At 32.0% G+C, this 23,439-nt stretch overlaps 4 protein-coding genes across 4 annotated transcripts; 2 read left to right on the plus strand and 2 right to left on the minus strand.

Moving 5' to 3' along the window:
- The first annotated feature begins 2,766 nt into the window (after positions 1-2,766).
- LOC108342887 (glutamate receptor 3.3) lies at positions 2,767-7,223 on the plus strand. The gene is made up of 7 exons (XM_017580779.2): positions 2,767-2,889; positions 3,190-3,703; positions 3,921-5,266; positions 5,359-5,636; positions 5,932-5,963; positions 6,047-6,456; positions 6,621-7,223. Exons 2-7 carry the CDS (start codon positions 3,445-3,447, stop codon positions 7,062-7,064), a joined length of 2,769 nt encoding a protein of 922 aa, XP_017436268.1. The 5' UTR covers positions 2,767-2,889; positions 3,190-3,444; the 3' UTR covers positions 7,065-7,223.
- A 932-nt stretch (positions 7,224-8,155) lies between these two features.
- LOC108341301 (glyceraldehyde-3-phosphate dehydrogenase B, chloroplastic) lies at positions 8,156-11,043 on the minus strand. The gene is made up of 9 exons (XM_052876086.1): positions 10,818-11,043; positions 10,628-10,741; positions 10,039-10,200; positions 9,786-9,953; positions 9,555-9,715; positions 9,395-9,456; positions 9,258-9,307; positions 8,726-9,132; positions 8,156-8,499 (listed from the first exon to the last, which is right to left on the minus strand). The coding sequence occupies exons 1-9, from the start codon at positions 10,914-10,916 to the stop codon at positions 8,367-8,369; spliced, it is 1,356 nt and encodes a 451-aa protein (XP_052732046.1). The 5' UTR covers positions 10,917-11,043; the 3' UTR covers positions 8,156-8,366.
- A 1,739-nt stretch (positions 11,044-12,782) lies between these two features.
- LOC108341186 (uncharacterized) lies at positions 12,783-15,644 on the minus strand. Its single transcript, XM_017578847.2, has 5 exons — positions 15,435-15,644; positions 14,734-14,839; positions 13,775-13,871; positions 13,379-13,465; positions 12,783-13,061 (listed from the first exon to the last, which is right to left on the minus strand). The coding sequence occupies exons 1-5, from the start codon at positions 15,475-15,477 to the stop codon at positions 12,927-12,929; spliced, it is 468 nt and encodes a 155-aa protein (XP_017434336.1). The 5' UTR covers positions 15,478-15,644; the 3' UTR covers positions 12,783-12,926.
- A 3,034-nt stretch (positions 15,645-18,678) lies between these two features.
- LOC108342295 (MLO protein homolog 1) lies at positions 18,679-21,978 on the plus strand. The gene is given in 14 exon segments (XM_017580054.2): positions 18,679-18,807; positions 18,910-18,967; positions 19,049-19,284; positions 19,375-19,491; positions 19,614-19,674; positions 19,890-19,975; positions 20,054-20,128; positions 20,217-20,305; positions 20,400-20,449; positions 20,557-20,597; positions 20,691-20,864; positions 21,058-21,093; positions 21,181-21,309; positions 21,426-21,978. Coding segments are annotated over 14 exon segments (1,656 nt in total). The 3' UTR covers positions 21,801-21,978.
- The last annotated feature ends 1,461 nt before the right edge of the window (positions 21,979-23,439 follow it).

A 23,439-nucleotide genomic window follows, 5' to 3' on the forward strand; every position in this document is an offset into this window, starting at 1 on the left:
TTCTTTATTAGAGTAGTTCTGCTATATTAATTCCCTTTTACATATTATTGTTTTATTAAGTATATTTTTAAAATTAATTTTAAAATATTAATTTTTAACACATTTATATCTTTTTAAAATTGTATGCAAAAAATTCATTTGTAATTAAATATTATATCTATTTAATTTAACTAAATGGAATATTTTAAAAAATATATTAATTTTCATTATATAAATTAATTACTTTATAATTAATTGTTTCCAAGTTTAATTTATATTTTATCCTTTTTCAAAATATAATTAAATAAACTTTTGTAATTAGTTATATTATACAATTAAATTTAATTTTTTCTGTCACATTTTCCTTATAAATTTCTATTTCATTTTTTTATCACTTTAAATAATCTTGTTTTTCTCTTTTTTTTTCTTTAATTTCTATAATGTATTTGGAATTATAGATATATTATGTTTGTGAATAAAGATAAGGTAAACAAAATGCAAATAAAAAACCTAAAATAATGAAAAAAAAATTATATTATTAAACTTTCTTTTTTATTAGTGAAAACATTAGCCGTTACACGTATATATGTTTACTTTTTTTCTAATAATATATAATTAAGTTTACTAATTTTTGTATTTTGTAGATAACTTTTTTTAATCATAAACAGTTATTTGTAGATAATTAAACCTTTCGATTTGATATGAAATGGAAAGAAACAAAGAGTTTTTTTTTTCTTTTAAAATTATTTAAAATAATAATTTTATAAAATTAATTAAATAAATATTTTGTAAATAATAAAGTTCAATCTTTTGTTTGATTTGGGTTTTAAAACCTGTACAATGACATAAAACACTAATAAGTGATATTTGGAAAAGAAAAAAATATATACTAGAGAGTTCACCTTTTTAATCCATAAGATTTTTTTAATAAAATTTACTTATCTCCCTGTCTTTCACACTTTATTAATTGAATTTAATTACTATATATTGACAACATAACTTCTAAATAATTATAATAAAAATTATATTTATTGTGCATTGTGATTTGTAATTAAGGAAGATATAAAATCATCTTATATCACCAAATTTGTTTTTGTTTGTTTCATTGATTCAAGGAGAAGATGTGTTCACTTTTTTTCTTATTGTAGTTATTTGAGTAATCTTTGTTTATTTTGTCTTTTCACATACATCCCATCTGAGTGGGCATTGAATTAAAGGATCCAATTTAACACATGGATGAATTCATGTATATATATAATAAAGGTACACAAACTTTGAATATATGTAAAGATTATCTTATAGTCAACAATGTATTTATATAATACATATACACACATATCTCATGTGGCTATTGAGGTAAAGTCAAAATTGATTAAAATAACAAATTATATTACACAATAAATATGAAAGCCGGTGATAAAATATTAAAAGAAATTTATGAGAGTTATATTAAAATTTGTTAAGAATATAAAATCAAATACTATATATACCACGTGAGTTAAAAAATAAATGACACATTAAAAAAAGAAAGAAATTAAGAAAATCTATACCACCTTCTATCCTATTTTGTAATAATTATTTCTCAATTTTGTATATTCTCTTCAAAGCACACAACAACTAGTCTTGAAATAATAATTAAAATTAGAAAAAGAAAAGAAAAAGGAGAAAAAAAGAAAATATATATACATCTTGAGTGTGGAATTAGACATACAATAAATTATCATTAGAATAAACTCTAATCATGACTTTAATATCATGTTAGATGTGAATTTTAAATTTAACTCAATTTTATAAAATCGGTTTGTAGATGAGATTTATTCTTATTTATAAATTATAAATTGGTCTTATCTCTAGTTGATTTAAGATTAAAAAGAAAGAATATTAGAAATTATGTAAACAAAAACAAAGAATACTGTTTATGAACGTGAGAGCAGGAAAAAGAAAAAGATGATCGAAAAGACTGCAGTTTTGTTATGTTCCATGTCACTAATTATCACTCCAACATAACATTTGTGTGTACAAGAAAAAAGCGACAATAACTTCATACCTTTGTTTGGTCTCTTTTTCATCTCCATATGATATGAAAGGAAAGAAAGAAAGAAGAAAAAGAAAACAAATAAAAAGAAGAAAAGGACCGTGTCTTTGCTTTGTCCCCATACAAATCTTTATCTTTATTCCCGACACACCAACTCCTTCTTTTAACTCAGCCAAACCTTTTCAGATTTATACTTAATTTTGCATCTTGTTATGATATTTTTCATCCTCTACATTTCAAATTTTTAAGTTATAAAATTAAAGGAAGGGTTTTTACTTCAAAGCAAAATGAAACACTCGGTTGGTGTGTTCATTCCTTCAGAGTCAGTTTAGTTTATTCCTGGTGTGTTTCAGGAAAAAGAAGACAGCTTCTTAACTGCACTCACGGAAAGAATATTGAAAAATAACTGCAAAAATAATTAAAACCCCAGAAAAATTCATTTTCGTATATTCAATGTAAACATCAACTCATTCTTGTAATGTGTGCCATATTAGGGCCTAAATCTACTTTATATGTTCGCTTTGCATGAAAATTATGTTAAGTACGCGTCTTAAACCTAAAACGTTCTACTGTTCATATGATCAACCCACAATAAAATTTATTATTCTAAACATCCCACCATCTAGCACATGAATTAAATAAAGATTGTTCACTTAAATTAAAACTAAAAGTATATAGTAATATTATATATATGTGGGAAAAAATTTATTTTTCTTTTTCTTGCTTGCTTGGTTGGCGGGCCAGTAGCAGGATTGAAAATGGAGTTTTGGGAGGATCTAGGAAGTTTCAAACTCAAATAGTTAACGTTGTTTCCATATCTTACATGTGAAAGCGTGGATGGATGAGAGTGTGTGGTTTTTCTTGGTGGCAATAAGGTTCTTACAAAAAGCTTTATCATTTATTATTTACAATTTGCAGATGATGCCGTGGGAGTCCCACTCCCACTCCCACGCCACATCCACTACCTGTTTCTGTTCTTCAGTCCATTATTATTTTTTTACTTCAACAAAGACAAACCGACATTAATTAATTTCTTCACCCTTTATATCCAATTTCTAAATCTAGTAGTACTGTTCTATTTCTTAAGTTTTTGTTTACATACTAATTCCAAACAACCATATTTTCTTTTGCTTCCTTTTTAATAAATGTGAAACCTTACCACTCACGACTTCCAGGTTTCCATTGAATCAAACCTGGTTATTGTTCTGGAACCCAAATCTGAAAAACGCTTCTCTGTTTCACTAAGTGGGGAGCAAAGCATTTAAAGTTTTGAAATACTTTCATGGGATTGGTGGTTTGTACGAGGTTGCTGTTACTGTTTTCTCTCTGCCATTCTTTTGGGTCGGGTAAAGATGGTGTTTTTGTCTTGGGAATCGAGTGCAGGGAGTGACTGCTTGAAAAATTGAAGGGAAAAATCGTTGTTGATTGAGATGAATTCGTTTCGGGTGGTTTGTTGGGTGGTGTGGTGTCTGGGATTTGTGGGGGCTGCAAACGTGTCGTCCTCGAGACCCGCCATCGTCAACATTGGAGCAATCTTCAACCTCGATTCTATTCTAGGGAAAGTGGCTAAAATTACATTGGAGGAAGCCGTGAAAGATGTTAACGCCGACTCTAGCATTCTATATGGAACTAAAATTGTTCTCACTATGCAAAATTCCAATTACAGCGGTTTCTTAGGCATGGTTCAAGGTGATTTATTCGATTCTGTGCTATTATATTTTTCCATTTAATGCATACCTTTGTTCTTGGGTGGTACCCTGTTACTCTAATTCTGTTTAATTAGAGAGACAGTACTAAAAACGCAGTTGGAACTGAATCTGAGTTTTGTGTTTTAATTATGTAGTTAATTGTTTGTTATGTGACTGAGAATAGGTGATAAGTATGTTGTTTTGACTGATAATTGCAGCTTTGCGGTTCATGGAGACTGATGTGGTTGCTATAATAGGACCACAATCTTCTGTGGTTGCGCATATAATATCCCATGTTGCAAATGAACTACGAGTTCCTTTGTTGTCATTTGCCGCAACAGACCCTACCCTGACATCGCTGCAGTTTCCTTTCTTTGTGAGGACAACACAGAGTGATCTGTACCAAATGAAGGCTGTTGCTGAAATCATTGATTACTATGGTTGGAAGGAGGTGATTGCAATATACGTGGATGATGATTATGGACGGAATGGTGTGGCTGCTTTGGACGATGAACTAGCTGCCAGGCGCTGTAGAATCTCCTTCAAGGAAGGGATTAATTCCGGAACTGAAGTCAACCGGGGAGAAATTACTAGTTTGCTGGTGAAAGTGGCACTGATGCAGTCTCGAGTCATTGTTCTCCATGCACAAACTGATTATGGTTTTATGGTTTTCAATGTGGCGCGTTATCTTGGGATGACAAACAATGGCTACGTGTGGATAGTCACAGACTGGCTCTCTTCACTTTTGGATTCTGCTTCTCTCCCTTCAGACACAATGGATGTTCTCCAGGGAGTACTTGTTCTGCGCCAGCATACACCTGACTCAGATAGAAAAAGGGGATTTGTCTCTCGGTGGAACAAGTTGACCGGTGGCTCTTTGGGGTTACATTCTTATGGCCTCTACGCTTATGATTCTGTGTGGCTTGTTGCACGGGCCCTTGATGATTTTTTCAGTCAGGGTGGGGTTCTTTCGTCTACGAATTACACAAGTTTGGGTGGTGGTGATGATAAGGGAAGTGATTTGAACCTTGATGCAATGAGCATTTTTGACAACGGAACGCTTCTGCTGAACAACATATTGCAGAGTGATTTTGTTGGACTATCAGGTCGAATGAAATTTGAAGCAGATCGATCTCTCGTTCATCCTGCCTATGATGTGCTTAATGTGGTTGGAACTGGCCTTAGGAGGGTTGGTTACTGGTCCAACTATTCTGGTTTGTCAATTGTATCTCCTGAGATACTGTATGCAAAGCCACCTAATAGATCTAGTGCGAATCAGAATCTTTACAGTGTGATATGGCCTGGAGAAACATTATCTAAACCGCGTGGATGGGTCTTCCCAAATAATGGTAGACAGTTGAGGATTGGTGTGCCTATCCGAGTCAGTTATCGTGAATTTGTCTCACCAGTGAAGGGAACTGAGATGTTCAAAGGTTTTTGTGTTGATGTATTCACAGCAGCTCTGAACTTGTTGCCTTATGCCGTTCCTTACCAATTTGTTCCATTTGGAGACGGACACAAAAATCCAAGCTACACAGAACTTGTCCGCTTGATCACAACTGGTGTATGTTTATGTCTCCTAATTCTGATCATCTATAACATATTGCGGCGTGTTATTTTAATCAACTGGCTAATTAGTACATTTTCTTGGTACAGTACTTTGATGGTGCCATTGGTGACATTGCTATTGTCACAAATCGGACAAGGGCTGTAGATTTTACACAACCATATGCAGCATCGGGACTTGTTGTGGTGGCCCCATTTACAAAAATTAATTCTGGTGGTTGGGCTTTCCTGCAGCCATTTACTCCTCTTATGTGGATTGTGACTGCATGTTTCTTCCTTTTCATTGGGATAGTTATATGGATTCTGGAACACAGGATCAATGATGAGTTCAGAGGTCCACCTAGACAGCAAATTATAACCTTGTTATGGTAAGTTATTTGCTTGATCATCTTACTTGTATACTTGGCTTAATGGTTGCATACCTTTTACTTGTGAGTGATCCAAGAGAAACATTGCAACACCTGCCTGTTCGGTAGCATCATGTTTACTGGATTTTCATGGCATTATGCTTATCAATAGGATGCAAAAAAACACGTTTTTAGAATTTATACTGTTGCAGTTTGCTATTGTGTGGAGTAGTTGCATTGCATGATACGAATCATCTTCGTGATTGAACTGGGTGATCTCGTTTGTGTCTGATCCATATTTTAACAATGCCTGCAGGTTTAGCCTGTCAACTCTGTTTTTTTCCCACAGTAAGTGAAACCTCGGTTTCTTTTGTTTGGTGGATGGACACAATGAAGTTTTTTATTTGTTTTTTTTTTCATTGTTTCTGCAGGAGAGAATACCATGAGTGGTCTTGGTCGGTTTGTGATGCTTCTATGGCTATTTGTGGTATTGATCCTCACTTCCAGCTACACTGCAAGTTTAACATCCATACTCACAGTGCAACAGTTATCTTCTCCTATCAGTGGAATAGATAGCTTAAAGGCTGGTGATGAACCTATAGGATACCAAGTGGGTTCATTTGCAGAACATTACTTGACTCAAGATATTGGAATATCCAAATCCAGGCTTATTGCCCTTGGAACTCCAGAAGAATATGCTATGGCCCTAAAGCTTGGTCCTAAAAAAAGAGGAGGTGTTGCTGCTATTGTTGATGAACGGCCTTATGTTGAAATCTTCTTATCAAGCCAGTGCACCTTCAGAATTGTTGGTCAGGAGTTCACCAGAAGTGGCTGGGGCTTTGTGAGTACCTCTAGTTCTCTACTTTTAGATCCATAGTTTCTGAAATCCTAATGTATATGCATTAGATGAACTCATTTGTTACGATCATTTTACTCCTAAAAAAGGTTTTCAAATGGTACTTTTTGGTTATGAGAATCATGATTCTGGTTTTGTTGGCCTGTCAGGCATTCCCTCGGGACTCCCCTTTGGCTGAGGATATTTCAACAGCCATTCTACAACTTTCTGAAACGGGTGATCTACAACGGATTCATGACAAGTGGATGACACGAAGCTCTTGTTTAGACAATGCTGAAATCGATTCAGATCGTCTTCAGCTTAAAAGCTTCTGGGGTCTATTTCTCATTTGTGGGATAGCTTGCTTTGTTGCTCTTCTTTTGCATTTTTTGCAGATCATGTTCCAGTTACGGAAATCTCCTCCTTCTGAACCTCCATCTTCTACTACTGCCTGGTCAATTTCTGGTCGTTTTCAGAGATTTCTCTCGCTCATTGACGAGAAAGAAGATCCACCAACGAGTAATGGAAGAAAGAGAGAAAGATCACTTGAAGATCAACTGGTAAGGCAGCCAAAGAGGGTACAACTACAACTACAAACAGAAATGGCCTCCTAATTCAACTTAACACTTTGATGTCATTGATTTTTTATATTTAGCAGTGCTGTTACAGCAAAAATCCCAAGACTCAGCGTTGCTAATGTTCATAGTTATAATTTTTCCTCGGACGGAGAACATGTTATGAAGTGTTAACACATCACATAGGTAGTTCTGTTACATGCTGTTGTATTTACACATTTTAAGATGTTCTAAATACAGATAGAGAAAAAAGATGTTTCCTGTCCTTTTTATAGGAAGATGATATATGTACACCTTTTAATTTTTCAATACCTATCTAGTACCTCAAGAACTGAATATATTTACTTTTCTATTTAATACTTTCTAAATCATTTCATATTTTAATAATAAAAATACAATTTTATTAATGTTAAGTAGATGTAGAAAAAGAATGGAAAATAAAAAAAAAATATTAGGAGAGACAAATAAAAATATTTGTTAATATATATACTTAAAAAGTTTATAAAATATTTTTTAAAAATAATTTTATATAAAACGTATTTTTAAAATATAAATTAGAGGTAAGATAAAATTGAAAATAAAATAAAAACTAATATCGAATTGTATTAAACAAAATACTATATTTTAAAATAATAATATGTTTAAATAGATTATTTTATAACATTCTATTGTATTAATTATTTTACTTTTATATTAAAAATTTAATATTTTTATATTTGATATATAATCTTATAATATATTAACAATATAATTATTATAAAATTTGTGGTATCTAACCTTCAATAATAATAAAATATTTCTAATTAGTCTTTTCATATAATATACTGTAACTATCTTATGATTTACCTATTTCTTTACATATTATAACTATACAACAGTGAAAAATTTACTGATAAATATTCTCTTTTTTTGGTGTTTGTGTCTTTGTTATGGAGAGAATGCAAATGAAACAAAAAGAAGAGATGGTAGCTGTAAAAGCAAACTCAAACCAGTTATGGTAATGGAGCCGTGAGCCATGTCAGGGAGACAGGGAGTCTTGTGGTCAACACTGAATAATTCCCACTTTCCCATCAAAGTTACAGTAGTAATAATTGCCCTTGTTTTTGAGTTATGTAACTCTGTCACAAGAATTAAGAAATGCAATATGAATCAATATATGGGTGGTATTCATGAACATGAATCACGCCAAAACTTATTGGCTACAGATAAATTTAAACTTTGAAAATCTGCCCTCAGACACTGTCTGTCTGAAAAAGATCCTTCTTTTTCACATGATACGCTTAACACAAGGTAAAGGTAAAGAAAGAGTAAAAATGGGTTGCTGCTGCTAATGGCGATCCTCTATTCATAAACTTTGCATTCCTCATCAGCAGGGTTTGTCTCGCAGAATTCCTCCAATGGGTCTCCACTCCCTGCTTTTGGTGTTCCTGGCCACTTGCTTGCTACTAAATGTGCCAAATCCACAACTCTTTGGCTGCAATCACCAATGTTCTAAATATCAATTCATAATTATCATCAAAAACACAATGTTGATACTCGTTTTCTTGATGTTGTAAGAAATCTGACGTTAGACTTTATAATATATAAATGAATGTATATCTATCTTACAAACTTATTTTATGTATAATTTTATGTATAGTTGAGTTAGATTTACAGTTTATTTCTCGAGTTTATTATACATGTAGAGTGAGCTAACTAACCTGTAACCCCATTCATTGTCATACCAAGCAACCACCTTAACCATGTCATCTCCCATGACCATGGTCAAGGACGAATCAATGGTGGAAGAAACATCAGAGCAGCGGAAGTCAATGGAGACCAGTGGAACATCACACACATCCAGAACACCTTTCAATGGCCCCTCTGCAGCCTTTCTGAATGCTCCATTCACATCTTCAGCAGTGAGACCCTTCTTCTCAACATTCACCACAAGGTCAACAACTGAAACATTGGGTGTAGGCACACGGAGTGCAATGCCATTCAGCTTCCCCTTCAGCTGTGGCAGCACCAGAGACACAGCCTTCGCAGCTCCAGTGCTGGTTGGGACAATGTTCAGTGCTGCAGCCCTGGCTCGTCTCAAGTCACGGTGTGAAGCATCCAAAAGCCTCTGCACAACCACATGATACTTGATCATATTGATGATATCATTTCTCTATATTTAACTGAGACGTGTAAATCATAGTCATATAATTACAAATGCATGGTCAAACCAGTGGTTGATCGATCTTGTACCTGGTCTCCTGTGTAGGAGTGAGTGGTTGTCATTGTTCCCTTCACAATTCCTGGAAACATAGACCAAAGGGAAGTGACTTTGAGCCTGTAACATCTCTCTTAAATAATAACTGCCAGTGTGATCAGTGTTTTCTTACCAAACTCTTCATCCAAGATCTTCACAAAGGGAGCAAGACAGTTTGTGGTGCAAGAAGCATTGCTGCACATTGAAGAAACAATAAGAAAAAACAAGAAGCAGCAGGATACAATATGAATAATCAGTTCAGTGGCACAAAAACAATGTTCAGTGTCACAGACCTTATAATGTTAGCGATCTCATGAGTGTAGTCCCCTTCATTTACTCCAACAACATAGGTTGGAATGTCAGCACCCTTTGCAGGAGCAGTGATAATAACTTTCTTGGCACCTGCTTGGATGTGTTTGCCAGCCCCAGGGCCATCCACAAACACTCCAGTTCCCTGAACAAAAGTTCATTCATTCTTTAATTCATTACAGGATGTTTAAGATAAATCAAGTAATGGAGGTTACCTCAATAACAATGTCAATTCCTAGTTCAGCCCAAGGAAGCTTGAGAGGATCTCTGCTTGAAACAACCTTGATGGGCTTACCATCAACGGTGATGGTTTCATTGTCTAGTATCTTCACATCTGCTTTAAATGTTCCCAGCATAGAATCATATTTCAACAGGTGTGAAGCCTGGATCATATGTGAAGCAGAATTAGTGAAACAAAAATATCTGTGCCAATAAAACCAGCTAAGCCAAGACAGTTAAATGACTTACATTCTTGACACCACCACTGTCGTTGACAACAACAACATCAAGGGGTGAGTCTTTTCGGCCGTGCCAGCAACGAAGAAAGTTTCTGCCAATTCGTCCAAAACCATTGATTGCCACCTTCAACTTGGCCACTGTTTCTCCTCTCACAGGAGTGGATCCATTGGTCTGCTTTTAGTTTGCAAATTAGAAGTAGAAACAGACATAAAGAAATAACTAAGAAGGTGCATTATTCATACAACTGTTACATTGTTCTATACAAAAATACTTTTCATGTCTATATTGTATATCACATCATATTTTTTTATTGGCAAACAAGAGTTTTCATTACTACAGATACCAGTAATACCATAAAACATGTACGACAAAGTCTCCTATTTCTCTCTGGTGTTATACAGATAACATTTCTCGTTCATTTCTCATGGTTTCTATATCATAGATGTAGTGAATGTAACATTTTGTAAAAAACACAGAAAGTAAGAGCTTGTTATCTATAGATATATATATATATATATATATATATATATATATATATATATATATATATATATATATAATCTATACAAGCAGGAAATAACTCTCATAAGATAATAACCTTGGGAGTGAGTTGGGCAACCACGGTATCAAAAAAGGAAGATTCCCTAGCATTGTTAGCGTAGGTGACACATGAAGAGGATCTTAGCCCAGAGAATTCTGTCAGCTCAAGTTTCTGCAGAAGCTAAGTGAAATGTATGAGACAGTGTGCAGACATATTAAAGTGAAAGAAGATAATGCAAAAAATGGACCTTTGAGGTACAATGGGTTGGGAAAGAGTGAGAAGCCTTGGATGGGAACCTGGTGTTTGTGGGGATCCTTGTGGAAGCTAGAGCCGCATGAGAGGCCATGGCTGCAACAAGGGTGTGCTAGAACTCTGTGTCAGAATGTATATATCAGCAACAAAGTTGCATTTCCTCCTCTTGTTTTATTCTTTGCAGATTGTCATAAAAGAAAAAAAGAAGGAAAATTATGGTTGCTGGGGAGTAACGGGAATGAGTGGTGAATAAGATGTGAGAAAATCTATGGGATAAGATAATGTTTGGAGCTCAATGTTTTTCAATATTGCCACTTCATATTTTTAGCCACGTATCCTTATTATGGCCGTTCATTACTTTCTCAACAGGAAATTATTTTTTCTTTTTTCCATTTTTGGCCATCACAAAGCTTACTTTGCATCCACACGTTTCCATCTACAAACTAGCTCCTGTTAAGTATCTACACAGATAAAATTGATTCCAAAATTAGGATACTAAAAATTACGAATAATTATTTTTAACGTAGTGAAATTATTGAAAAATAAAATATATTAAAAAAAACTGAACTGGTAGTGTGAGACTTTTTTGGTAATATAAAAATCTAAAGGATCACGTGGGAGAAATACTGTACAACGGAGAGCACTCCCACCTTTAAGAGTGGATAATTTCATTGTATAGGCGTGAAGTAAATCAGTGTAAAATAAGAACAAGGTGAAATAGTAAATAACTGTTTTTCATTTTTATTTAAAATTAAAGTAATTTGGAAATATTAATAAATAACTTATTTAAAAAAATAAAGTTGTTATTTTATTCCCTTCAGACTAAATTAAAATGCGTCAAGGCATTTGTTTCTAATAAAAATTATAATTGAAAATATCAACAAACTGTTCATCACTTCAATGCTGCCTTGTAGCCTTATCTCCAATTTATACTGTAAGTATTTTACTCTTTGGTAAAAGACTGAAACAAACACGAAATAAAGCCTTACTATTTTCAGTAAATTACCCATAATTTTCAGCACTATTACCTTGATTCATGAGTAATAAGAATTTGGGCAGTAAAAGATAACAGGTACCGTTTCATTAGCATGAAAAAAAGTTTGTATAAAAAAAATCAATTACAACGAGAAACCAAAAAAAAAATGAAAAAAAATACTAAATTGTAAATAAAAAACAATTAAATAATATGCCACTTCTTGTTTAGAATTTTAATTTATGTTTATATATTTTCAATTAATCTAATTTTTTATATTTTCATTTCCGAAAGTGCCTCTGTGAAACATAAATAAACAAACAAGAGTCTAATTGGATAAATTTATCCTCAGAAGACTCTTAACAGTGAAAGTAAGTTTACTTTTTTTATAAATTAAAAATAACTCATTTATAAGTAGGATTTAATTCTTTTAGAAATTTATTATTTTTATTTATAAAAATCCTGAAAACAATTATCCAAATATTAGTCGTGTAATCCTCATGGTAACATATATAAAAGCTAAAACATGTGATGAATATGGAAAGAAGCTTTACGAGGCTTACTCGTGTTAATTAGTCAATTAATTTGTGATAAAAACAACTTCAAGCACGATTCGTTTTTTCTTTCTAAAGACATGTTTGATTTTAATGCAGTATAAAATTATAACAATTTTTACTTCAGGATAATGGGATGCAATCTAATTAAATTGTTTTCACAATGCTTGTTCAAGTGTTATTGTCTAAGTACGATTAACAACATAAACATATAGATCAACATTCATCGAATTCATGGTGGCAGCAAAAGTAACAAGATCCTAGTATTAACATCAAACCTGGATTATTAAATGATCCGAACCAGAAAACGACCAGCCTTGCTCCAGTACCATGCCCATCATGGAAACTTTTCACTAAAAATAAATGGCTGATAGAACACAAGAAATCAGCCATAAAAGCGTAACGACTATTTTACCCACAGTAGCGGCAGCCATTATCAGAAAATCAGAGTTTATTATTAAGAAATAGAAAGATATTACAATAAAATCAAAATACACTTTGTACCAATAAAAGATTGTTTACTGAAAAGAGCAATGGCACATTCTGTACTATGACATCACAGCACTCGGCAGCAGTCTCATGTGGCAGCTTCAATTTCATCAGAATTAACAGCTACTCCATTTGAGGCCTCCTCTGAACGTAGCTGTGAAGAAACATCATCTATGGCAGCATTCAGTTGTTCAATCTTCTCAGCCAGAACTTTCCTGGTTTTCTGCAAATCAAGCAAGCAAATTTTGCTAGTCATTGAAGTAATACCCTCTCTTAAAACCAACATGTTGCAGCAAGTACAGGTGCAATTCCCCACATAGTATTAGGACATAATTGGACGTAACCTTTTCCAACAGTAGAACAATAATTATATAAATCTGGCATATAAGAGTCTAAAGTAAAATTTGATAAGGAGAACAATGAAATTAATCACACAACAGTTATGGCCTCCCAGCAAAAGCCTGCAGCAATATCAACTTTGGCAAGAATCCCTTATAAGATAAACATGATGGATGGTATCAAGAGCAAGCAACTGCTCACCTCTAAAGCCTTTTCCTCATCATATATAAACTTTGGTAATTTTCTCATCAACTCCTTCCTGTCAGCGCCAGCTATGGCCTTACTGATCTGTGGAATAATAAAATAAAATAATACTCAAGCAGTAAAAAAGAATACCGATCTCCATCATATAAATTTTGAAGAAAAAATTACAATGCACTTCCTGATATCTTTAAATTTTTAAATATGCGCAAAGCCAACTACTTGTATTTATGCTACATACGTTGTTGACCGGATAAGTACAAGCAGCTAACCAATTTAATTCCAGTATGCAGTCACATAATTGATGAGTTTTTGAGCAAGAAAAACATCTGAACGTATCCCGTTAGACACCAATATCTAGCACTTGAAAAAGTATATTTCAGTAGCAAATACTACCTGAGGTGCATACACGCAACCGAGAGTGCCAACTATTAACCCTCCCAAGACAAACCCACCAACAAATATACCAGCACTGCTGGGCCTTCCACCATCACTGTAGTGCCAAAGGAAGCAGAGGTCAGGTTAATCGCAAATATTCATCAAACAACTTCCACAGTCAATTCTTTTTCTCATTCAAGAATATTTCTGATGTTCTGTTTCTTCCTCTTTAAGCTATGTTTTCCTTAGAGTCGTGAACTTGTGATTATTATTTAAAGGGTTTGATTACAAATGTTTAAAGGGTTTGATTTTCACGCTTTGTCAATAATTTTACACTGTTGACCAATCAGAAATCATTCTAGGTACAGCTTCTAAAATAGTTATCAAGTTTATAAATTTACTTTACACGGTCATTTATAATTGGATGAAGTATAAAACTCCTTTTAAATTGTTAGCTCATTTAAGTTAAATTAATACTCTTGATCAAACATGCATTTGTTTGAGTCCAAATGTGACCAAACAAAAGTTCCCAAAAAAGGTGCTTAACCATGTTTCTGTTCACAACTTCTATCTAATCAACACTATCATGTATTGTTTGCATAACATCTACTCCCTCTGTTCCTTTTTAAGTATCGCATTTCTTGAAGATTTTGGTTTTTACTAAACTATCACTTTCAAAGTTCAACACGGCGTTAATTAATCTTTTTCTTTTTCATTTATACCATTATATTTCCCCTAATATTTAATTAGTTTACATATTGTTATTTATAAATGAAAATGATTAAACAGAAATCTTATAAATATTGTATTAAAATCAAGAAAACTTATTACATCTCTTGGTTTCTCTAGAAGAACACTTGCAAAGAAACGAAAGGAATAACATTTATAAAGCAATACTTCCCATCTAATTGAGCGCACTCATGAAGACAGACTACAGAAAGCAGTCATAACAAAGTCACAAGAACAAAAAGAAATACCTATATGTAGCTTGGATTGTTAGAGCCCTTTGACGATTTAGATTCAGACGGGAGTTGTATGGTTTAATCTTGACCAGAGAGTGGTCCACCTTGTTTATGGACGATGCTGGTAAAAGTTTTTGCAACAGTAAAGAGTTTTAAAACAAGATGCTCGATTAGGAAAAAAAACACACACTCAAACACAAGACGAGTCTAGTTCCACAGTATAGAAGCTAGAAAGCGAGACGTGTTCTTTCGGGTTAAAAGAATAATAAATGGAGGAAGCAATAGTATAGAAAGCACCACTAATGTTGTACAGAAATATGCCAACATTGCATGAAACAAGTCCAAAGGAAATCTTAAATATCACGCATCTCCCCCTTCCCCGACAAACAAGAAGCAAGAAAAACAAGAATTGAATAGATTATCTTAACAAGTAACAGCCGGTGAAATCCAATTTGTCTTCGAACACAGACCCCAAGAAAAGCTCATGATAAATCAGTGAGACTGTAATACCCTAATGAACCGTGAAAAAGAAAAAAACATAAAAGATTTGGGATTGTGGTGAGATCGAAATAAGGGGAAACGGTTCTTGGGTTATCTATGGCGGAATTTTGTCATGAACATGTAAAAATTAAAAATCTTGGAAGTAACTAAAGAGAGATAAAGCGAAGAATGAATAATATTGAAAAGGAAAAAAGAAGAATCGGAGAGAAAGATACCAGATTTGGTTAGAACGAAAGAGGTGGGAACAGCAGCAGCCATGGAATTGGTGAGAGAGTGTGATCACGAAGAAGTTCGATAATATCAAAGCTTGGATGTAAGGAAAGTAAGTAAGAAAGTCAGTAACACTTGTTTCGTTCTTTTCTTTTTCTCTTCTCTTCTCCTTTCTTCTTCTGTATATATATCTAAAATCACTGCCTCGTGTTCTGTTCAGACAACTGCTTCCGGATATAACCACCACTCTCTATTTTTTTTTCTTTTCTTTTTCTTTTCCTCTAAATATCCGTTCATAATAAAAATATTTTACTGTTTTTAAATATAACGGTGTTCTTTTTTTTTCTATTTTTTTTTATTAAAACACGTTTTCTTAACTGAAATTGAAACGTGTTTTAAATGAAATCTATATACACTTGATGAAATTTACAATAAATGTTGTCTGTTGGCATCCAAAAGAATGCCAGTCTTAATATTTTTTTAAAATTTTATTTTAATACTTTTCCATGATTGGTTTGGCATTTAGATTAACGTTTTGTTTAATTTGATGTAGAAAGTGAATGATTAGTTTGAAAGAAATGGAAGAGGAATTAAACAAAAAGTAAAGTATTCCGATTTGCATAGAAAATGTTTCGGATTTGATTAAATTAACGAAGGTTTATAATTGCATTATCTAAACTATATTTAGGTATATTTTTAAAATATAAATATTTTTTTAGTTCAAAAAAGTGAACAAGAAAAACTATTTTTTAAATATAGTTTATTACTTGACAAAATAATTGCGATAGAATAATAAACAGAACTATTTTAAAAATCAACCGTTTAACCTGGAAAAGAAAAAAAATCATAATAATTAAAATAATGTCAAATGCATAATATTTTTAGCGTCTTTTTTTATTTAATATATAAGATAGACATGTTTTATTTTAAATACAATAAAAAAAATAGTCACTGTCTTAATATAAAAAATTTTATTTTATTAAAATTTTATTAATAACTGAGGTAATTAAATACATATTTAATTTTTGGTAATAATTTATTAAAAATAATAAATGAACATTAATATATAATTAATTTTAAAAAAGGTTTTTCATTTTTTGTAAATTTTAAATCTTTGCATATTAATGTTACTTCTGTTTTTAATAAACACATTTTTCCATTACTAAAAATCAAACGTATATTTAATTATATTAGTTATTAGTAAAATGTAAATAAAATTAACGAAAACAAAAATATTATATTAGAAATATAATTTTTTTTTATTGAACTAAATATAAAATATATCAATATTTACTGTATTGAAATAAATATTTATGCATGCTTTTATACCACAGGTAAAATAGTAAGTAAATAAGTAATACTCAAATACACACATCTGTCTAAACATTCAAACGGTAGATTGTAAATAAATAAGTAAATTAATGTTTACCTCATCTAACAACTAAAAGTTTATATGAATATCCCGTGAACACGATGCAAAACAAATTATGTAATTTCGTTACAACAATCGACTAAAAATATATATTATAAACAAAGTTCGTTATAGTTAATTATGATTAAAACATAATTAATTAAGGATAGGACACAATCAATTATAATTAAGTATGTATCGAGAGACGAGTACAAACAAATTCACACATAAAATCAATTTGAATATGAGTTTATATACACATTAAATACTTTATGAAATTTTTTAGAGTGATATAAAAAACAAATATAAAGGACATCAAGTATAAAAATTTATGTGTAGGTCGAACCTCCTTTAAGTTTTATTTAAATATTTTTTTTTAATTATTTTAGACCTAAAATAAATCTCAAAAGACTAAAAAATATAAAAATACATTTTAAGATAAATTGTTTTATTAGTAAATGAAAATATTTTATTTTTAAATTTGTTTTAAATCTCATAAATTCTTATCCTTTTATATATATATATATATATATATATATATATTATCATATGATTATGTTTATACATATTATTACTAATAGTTTTGTTTGATTAATCTTAAACTTAATTTTAAGTTGATTACGTCAACTTATGATTTATGTTTAAAATTTAGAACAAAGAGTCTTAACATTTTGTTTAAATTAACTATTGGTTAGAATCAAGCCTACTCATCCCGATCTTTAATCGTGATAAACTCATTTTTATCTTTACTATAATTTAATATATTGTTTTAAAAGTTATTTAAAATCTTTTAATAAGATTAGACTCGCTGTAATCTTAACATTAATCTACTTTAAAAAAATATTTATGAGGTTGGATTTCTTTTCCACTCATTTCATAATCCAAAAGAGATTTTATTTTTTAAGTCAATCGGAATTAGTATGAATCATGAATTAAATTAGCATCTCTAATTAATATAATTGGTGAATCCAGTGGATGAATAATTATCTATTATACTCCTAGAAAATCGTCTTCTTCACAAAACTTACTTTTTTTTAACGATTATCATTCGGATAGATACATTATAATATTATATACTATATATTATATATATTGAGGGTAAAAGTGTAATTCACCAACATTCTTCACAACATTTCTCACATTCCTCTCCTCTTACACATGATTTTCTCACTCTCATACAAATCTTATTTAATAAACACGTACAATTATGATATATATACACACACACGAACTGAAATTCATCCTTATAATAAATTTTCCCAACCAAGAAGGCGTACAAATTTGCATAACTCTGACATTGATCTTACACTTATTTAAAAAACCAGATTGTGTTGACAGTTTCCTTTCTTTTTGCTATTGTAATAGTGCACAATCCTTGAAAAAAGATTTTGTAATATATGACTTTAACCAAATTTAAACTGTTAACATCAGTTAAATTTAATCAACAAATTTACTTGTTTAACCGATTTAATTTTTATTTATGAAAACTATGAACACATTATTTATTTTTTTAGAACTTTACTGTAACAAATAGTTCATCACTCAGAATCGATCGCGAATAAAACTCCACGCATAATCTTCCAGAGCCGGCTTTAACTTTATTATTATATTATGTTTATTAGTTAATTAATCATGTTCTGTCTTCTAAGGAAACTGCGTGGTTCCTGTAACTGTAATACCGTTACGTTCTGGGCGGATAAAACATGGAAGCACATGACAAAACATCGTTCTCTACACCTTCAATTATACCAATAAATACAATATGTTTAACTTAATTAACTCCTGTAATAATAATGATTATTAATAATATTCTTATGTTGTAAACTAAGCCTGGCGAAATGGCTGGTGGAGCATCTGGCGGAGAAAGAACGTTGCAGGAAACACCCACATGGGCAGTGGCTGCTGTTTGCGCAGTCTTCGTCATTCTCTCTGTGTTAATTGAACAAGGAATCCATTTACTTGAAAAGGTTCAGTTTTGTTCCTGTTTTTTTAACTTGTTATAAACTATAAACTGCTATACGAAATTGGATTGGATCGTGACCAAGTTATTCGTTAATTCACACTCACAGTGGTTTAAAAAACGACATAAGAAAGCCATGAGTGAAGCCTTGGAGAAAATCAAAGCAGGTGAACAAAATTAGACCGATGTGAATTCAAATTTTGATGATACAGATACAGATACATGTGTTGATTTTTGTTTGTTTGCAGAATTAATGTTATTAGGATTTATATCCCTGTTACTTACTTTTGGTACACAATACATTGCAAAGATATGCATCCCTGCATCAGCTGGTGATATCATGCTTCCATGCAAAAAGGTGGAAGCTTTAACGAACCCAGATGATTCAAATGGCGGAAGGAAGTTACTTTACTTTGAGGACAACATGGAATGGCGTCGAGTTTTAGCAACCGCGTCTTCTGGTGGTGACTATTGCTCACAGAAAGTGAGGAACATTATCTCTTCTGATTCTCCTTTTTGTTTTTTTCATGTTAAACAGTAATTAACTCTCTTTATACGTGTTATGAGAAATCAGGGTAAAGTGTCATTGATTTCTCAGTCAGGGGTGCACCAGTTGCACATATTTATCTTCGTCCTCGCTGTTTTTCACATATTCTACAGCGTAATGACCATGGTACTAGCCCGAGCAAAAGTAAGTTTGCTTTTCCAAATACAACATCGATAAAATAGAAAGTCTCTGGGTCTAACAACTCCATTATTCTACCTAATTTGTTTTACAAAAAAAGGAATAACGAAAATGGCATGGCTCTACAGATGAAGAAATAGAAAGCTTGGGAAGCTGAAACATCCTCTCTTGAGTATCAATTTACAAATGGTAAGACATCTTCATGAGCTTCTGAAAAAGTGAAGATGTTAGGAGTCATGATGACTTCAATGTTAATATTTTATCGTGAAGTTAATATCTTTTTGACTTGTTTATTTTCGTAATATCTGTGCAAGTTTGCCCATATATGTAAAAAAGCGTGTTATTCAACATATATAATATGTTACATAAGAAGTAATGGAGCTGTGTCTTATGTAATTATGCAGATCCTTCGAGGTTCAGGTTTGCGCATCAAACATCGTTTGTTAGGCGTCACTCTGGTTGGTCTAGGATGCCGGGAATTCGGTGGATTGTGAGTTTCATTCATTGTTCTGGTTCCACACGAAGAAGAAAACAATACCAAAATGATATTTGTAATTGTTTGTTGCAGGTAGCATTCTTCAGGCAATTCTTTGCGTCTGTCACTAAAGTGGATTACATGACCATGCGGCATGGATTTATTAACGTGGGTGCCAAAGTTTTACGTGTACCTTAAATAAATGTTGTTACCGTTTTAAATTAATTGAGTTGATGACAAACTTTGACAAACGCAGGCACATTTTGCTCCCAACAGCAAATTTGACTTCCAAAAGTACATTAAAAGATCCATGGAGGACGACTTTAAAGTGGTCGTGGGTATAAGGTATCAATCATCAGACCTCAAAAATCTGTAACGCTTTAATAATCTAACGACACAATTTTGGTCTTTTTTTACCATATCAGTTTTTGTTTTGCAGTATTCCCTTATGGGCTTTCGCTATCGTCTTTATGCTGGTGAACGTTTACAGTAAGTTTTCTCTACTTGGTCCTCTTTTAAGTCTCCAACTCACACACGCAATGCTCAAAACCGTGTTGTTATTGAAGTTCTTGACTTTGTTTTGTTTATTGCTACAGAATGGTACACTCTCACCTGGCTATCGTTAGCGCCGCTGGTGGTAATTAAGGAAAACTTGTTACTGAAAAGTTTGTAATAGTTATCATCATTATTATTATCAACCTAACATCCCTTGAACTTCATTGCTTGGCAGATACTTCTATTAGTGGGCACCAAGCTTGAACTTATAATCATGGAAATGGCCCAAGAAATTCAAGATCGAACCACAATTGTCAGAGGAGTCCCTATTGTAGAGCCTAACAACAAGTATTTTTGGTTTAATCGGCCCCAGTGGATTACCTTCTTAATCCACTTTACCTTATTCGAGGTCATAACTTGTGTGTCCCTATATAACATAAATTTAGGCAGAAAAATTATACTGATTTGGATTAACACATTATGACATATAACTGAGATTTTCAATTTATGAAAAAGAGGTGTTAGTAGAAGTTATGACAGTCCATGACTGTGAAACAAGCAATTTCTCTTGTGACGTGTGTTATTTATCTGTTGTTCTGCAGAATGCATTCCAAATAGCCTTTTTCTTGTGGTCGTGGGTAAGTAGCATGCATAACCCAGATGTTTTTAATGATGTTTTCAAACTTAGAGTACTTCCTTGTTTTAATGATGTTTTCAAATTGCAGTATGAATTCAAGATCACGTCTTGCTTCCATGAAAACTTGCCGCTGATACTGACAAGGGTTTTCCTTGGAATAGTCTTGCAAGTCGTGTGTAGTTACATTACATTTCCTCTCTACTCCCTAGTAACACAGGTGAACAGTTTCAAACTAACTACAAAATTACATTTCATAATACAAAACAGAGTCCTATAATATTTGTGTCAACTTTTCATTCAGCGTCATAAAATGAAGTCTGTGTTAACTTGTAGATGGGATCTCACATGAAAAAAGCAATTTTTGAAGAGCAAACTGCAAAGGCACTAAAGAAATGGCAGAGGGTTGCAAAAGACAAGAGAAAGTTGAGAAAAGCAGGGGTAGATGTTCCTTCGGGAACAATGAGTGGGGAAGCAACACCAAGCCAAGGATCATCACCAATACATTTACTTCACAAGTACAAGCCTAACCAAACAGACACTGATACGGTTCTTTATTCTCCACGATCATACCAATCTGATACCGACTTGTCTGACACAGAAGGATCATCGTACCAATTGAATGAAATAATACAGACACAGACACCTCAAGCTCCAAGAAATGGAGAACCTCACATTACCGAATTTTCCTTTGTAAGCTTTAAGAATTAATCAACAATTTTGAAAGGACTTGTGTGATTGTGTCTGCAGAATTAACCGGTAATAGCAGCTAAAGAAGCTGTGTTAAGATAATGAACATGATTAATACAGCAGAATAGCCTCGCACAAGAGTCATATCATATATGCAACCTTTCTCCCAAGCTAATATTCAGATACTGTTGTAGCTTTCAGTTAGGTCTTATTCTTTTAAGACCTTCTGATTCAAATGATAATCGTTATAACTCAAGCTACAAAATACAACTCATATAATAACTTACCAAACATATTACAGTTTACAGTTAACAAAAGTTTATGTTTTGTAACACTGATGTAAGAATCTAAACAGACTGAAAATAAAAGACATATTACTGTTTGGTTAGAATTGACTGTAACCAAAAGTTCTGTTAAAATCTTTATGTATCTTTTAATGAAAAAGAGAAAAGCTTTTGAGAAAAAAAAAAGAAAAAATATATTTTATCATAGATTTTTTTGATAATATTTTGTTACAGTACATACGTCTTTTTTTTACTAATTCAGTAATTTTTAGTATAATTTCAAAAAATTTAAGGAATATTAGTATAATTTTTGTAAACCTAAGAAATACTCGTAAAAATTTTAATAGTTTAGAAAATGGAAATGATAATTTGACAACATTTTTTTGACAATATTTTAATACCATTTACGTGTCATTCTGTGATTGGTCCACGTTAGTGTTTATGATTATTATTATTATTGATTGTAGAATAATTTTGGACCAATCATAGAACGATATATAAATAATGTTAAAATGTTATCAAAAAAAATGTTGTCAGAATATCTTTATCCTTACAAAATATGTGCTTAAATCTAAAAGTAAAAAGAAAATAACAAAAAAATTATAAACTAAGTGTAGAGTTAAATATTGGTCTCTTTTGATTTAATTTTGGAATCATGATATTTTAACACCTTTTTTTAACAATAAACAATAAAGAATGTATCACTATTTTATTGATCGTATATTTAAAACGAATCCATCAGACACTCTGTCATGTTTGTTAAAAAATTATCAAAATAAGTTGTCAGGGACATTTTCCATTTTTTTGTACTGAGGTATTTCTCATAGAAAAACATTAAATAATGGAAGTGCGGTTGGTAAGTCAAATCAGTGCTTTTGGTTCTTTTTCTTTTTGGGTTTTGCACATACCAAATATTTTGGGTATGTTATTAGACTTTGCTAACTCTCTCACGCTATTGCTTTTGTCACTTTCATATCACATTAACTTTCCAAGGAGTCGCTTCCACACCAAAAAATCATTAGTTGGAAGATTCCAAATCATTGCCATGTTTTATGTGAAGACGGCACATTAATAATTAATTATTCAACAACAACAAAAATAAATTAATAAAGTGATTATAGAAACACAGTCAACAAAGTATTTCACTTAATAAAGTAAAAAATATTTTGAGTATTTTATAGAGTTATATATAAAATAAAAAAATTATTAACTAAAAAAACATCATGGTTTCCATAGACAACAAATGCATCAGACAAAACACAGTATTAGGTGAAAACGTAGCAGTGGCCTCTGAATAGTGATTTTGTGGAAGTCAAACTTTTTTTTAATGGAGAATTGATTGATGAACTATCATTTCACATGTAAATATGTAATAG

The sequence above is a fragment of the Vigna angularis genome, chromosome 4 (genome assembly GCF_016808095.1).
Source record: "Vigna angularis cultivar LongXiaoDou No.4 chromosome 4, ASM1680809v1, whole genome shotgun sequence".
In the NCBI taxonomy this organism is placed as follows: domain Eukaryota; kingdom Viridiplantae; phylum Streptophyta; class Magnoliopsida; order Fabales; family Fabaceae; genus Vigna; species Vigna angularis.

Excerpts from the sequence above, each read along its gene's own strand:
- LOC108341301 (XM_052876086.1), bottom strand. The coding sequence starts at position 10,916 with ATGGCCTCTCATGCGGCTCTAGCTTCCACAAGGATCCCCACAAACACC. Across the intron at positions 9,954-10,038 it reads ACAGTGGTGGTGTCAAGAAT|GCTTCACACCTGTTGAAATA; the intron begins GTAAGTCATTTA and ends CATATGATCCAG. Across the intron at positions 9,716-9,785 it reads GAATTGACATTGTTATTGAG|GGAACTGGAGTGTTTGTGGA; the intron begins GTAACCTCCATT and ends ACTTTTGTTCAG.
- LOC108341186 (XM_017578847.2), bottom strand. The coding sequence starts at position 15,477 with ATGGCTGCTGCTGTTCCCACCTCTTTCGTTCTAACCAAATCTG. Across the intron at positions 13,872-14,733 it reads ACAATCCAAGCTACATATAG|TGATGGTGGAAGGCCCAGCA; the intron begins GTATTTCTTTTT and ends TTGGCACTACAG. Across the intron at positions 13,062-13,378 it reads ATGAGGAAAAGGCTTTAGAG|AAAACCAGGAAAGTTCTGGC; the intron begins GTGAGCAGTTGC and ends CTTGATTTGCAG.
- LOC108342887 (XM_017580779.2), top strand. The coding sequence starts at position 3,445 with ATGAATTCGTTTCGGGTGGTTTGTTGGGTGGTGTGGTGTCTGGGATTT. Across the intron at positions 3,704-3,920 it reads TTTCTTAGGCATGGTTCAAG|CTTTGCGGTTCATGGAGACT; the intron begins GTGATTTATTCG and ends TGATAATTGCAG. Across the intron at positions 5,267-5,358 it reads TCCGCTTGATCACAACTGGT|TACTTTGATGGTGCCATTGG; the intron begins GTATGTTTATGT and ends TTCTTGGTACAG.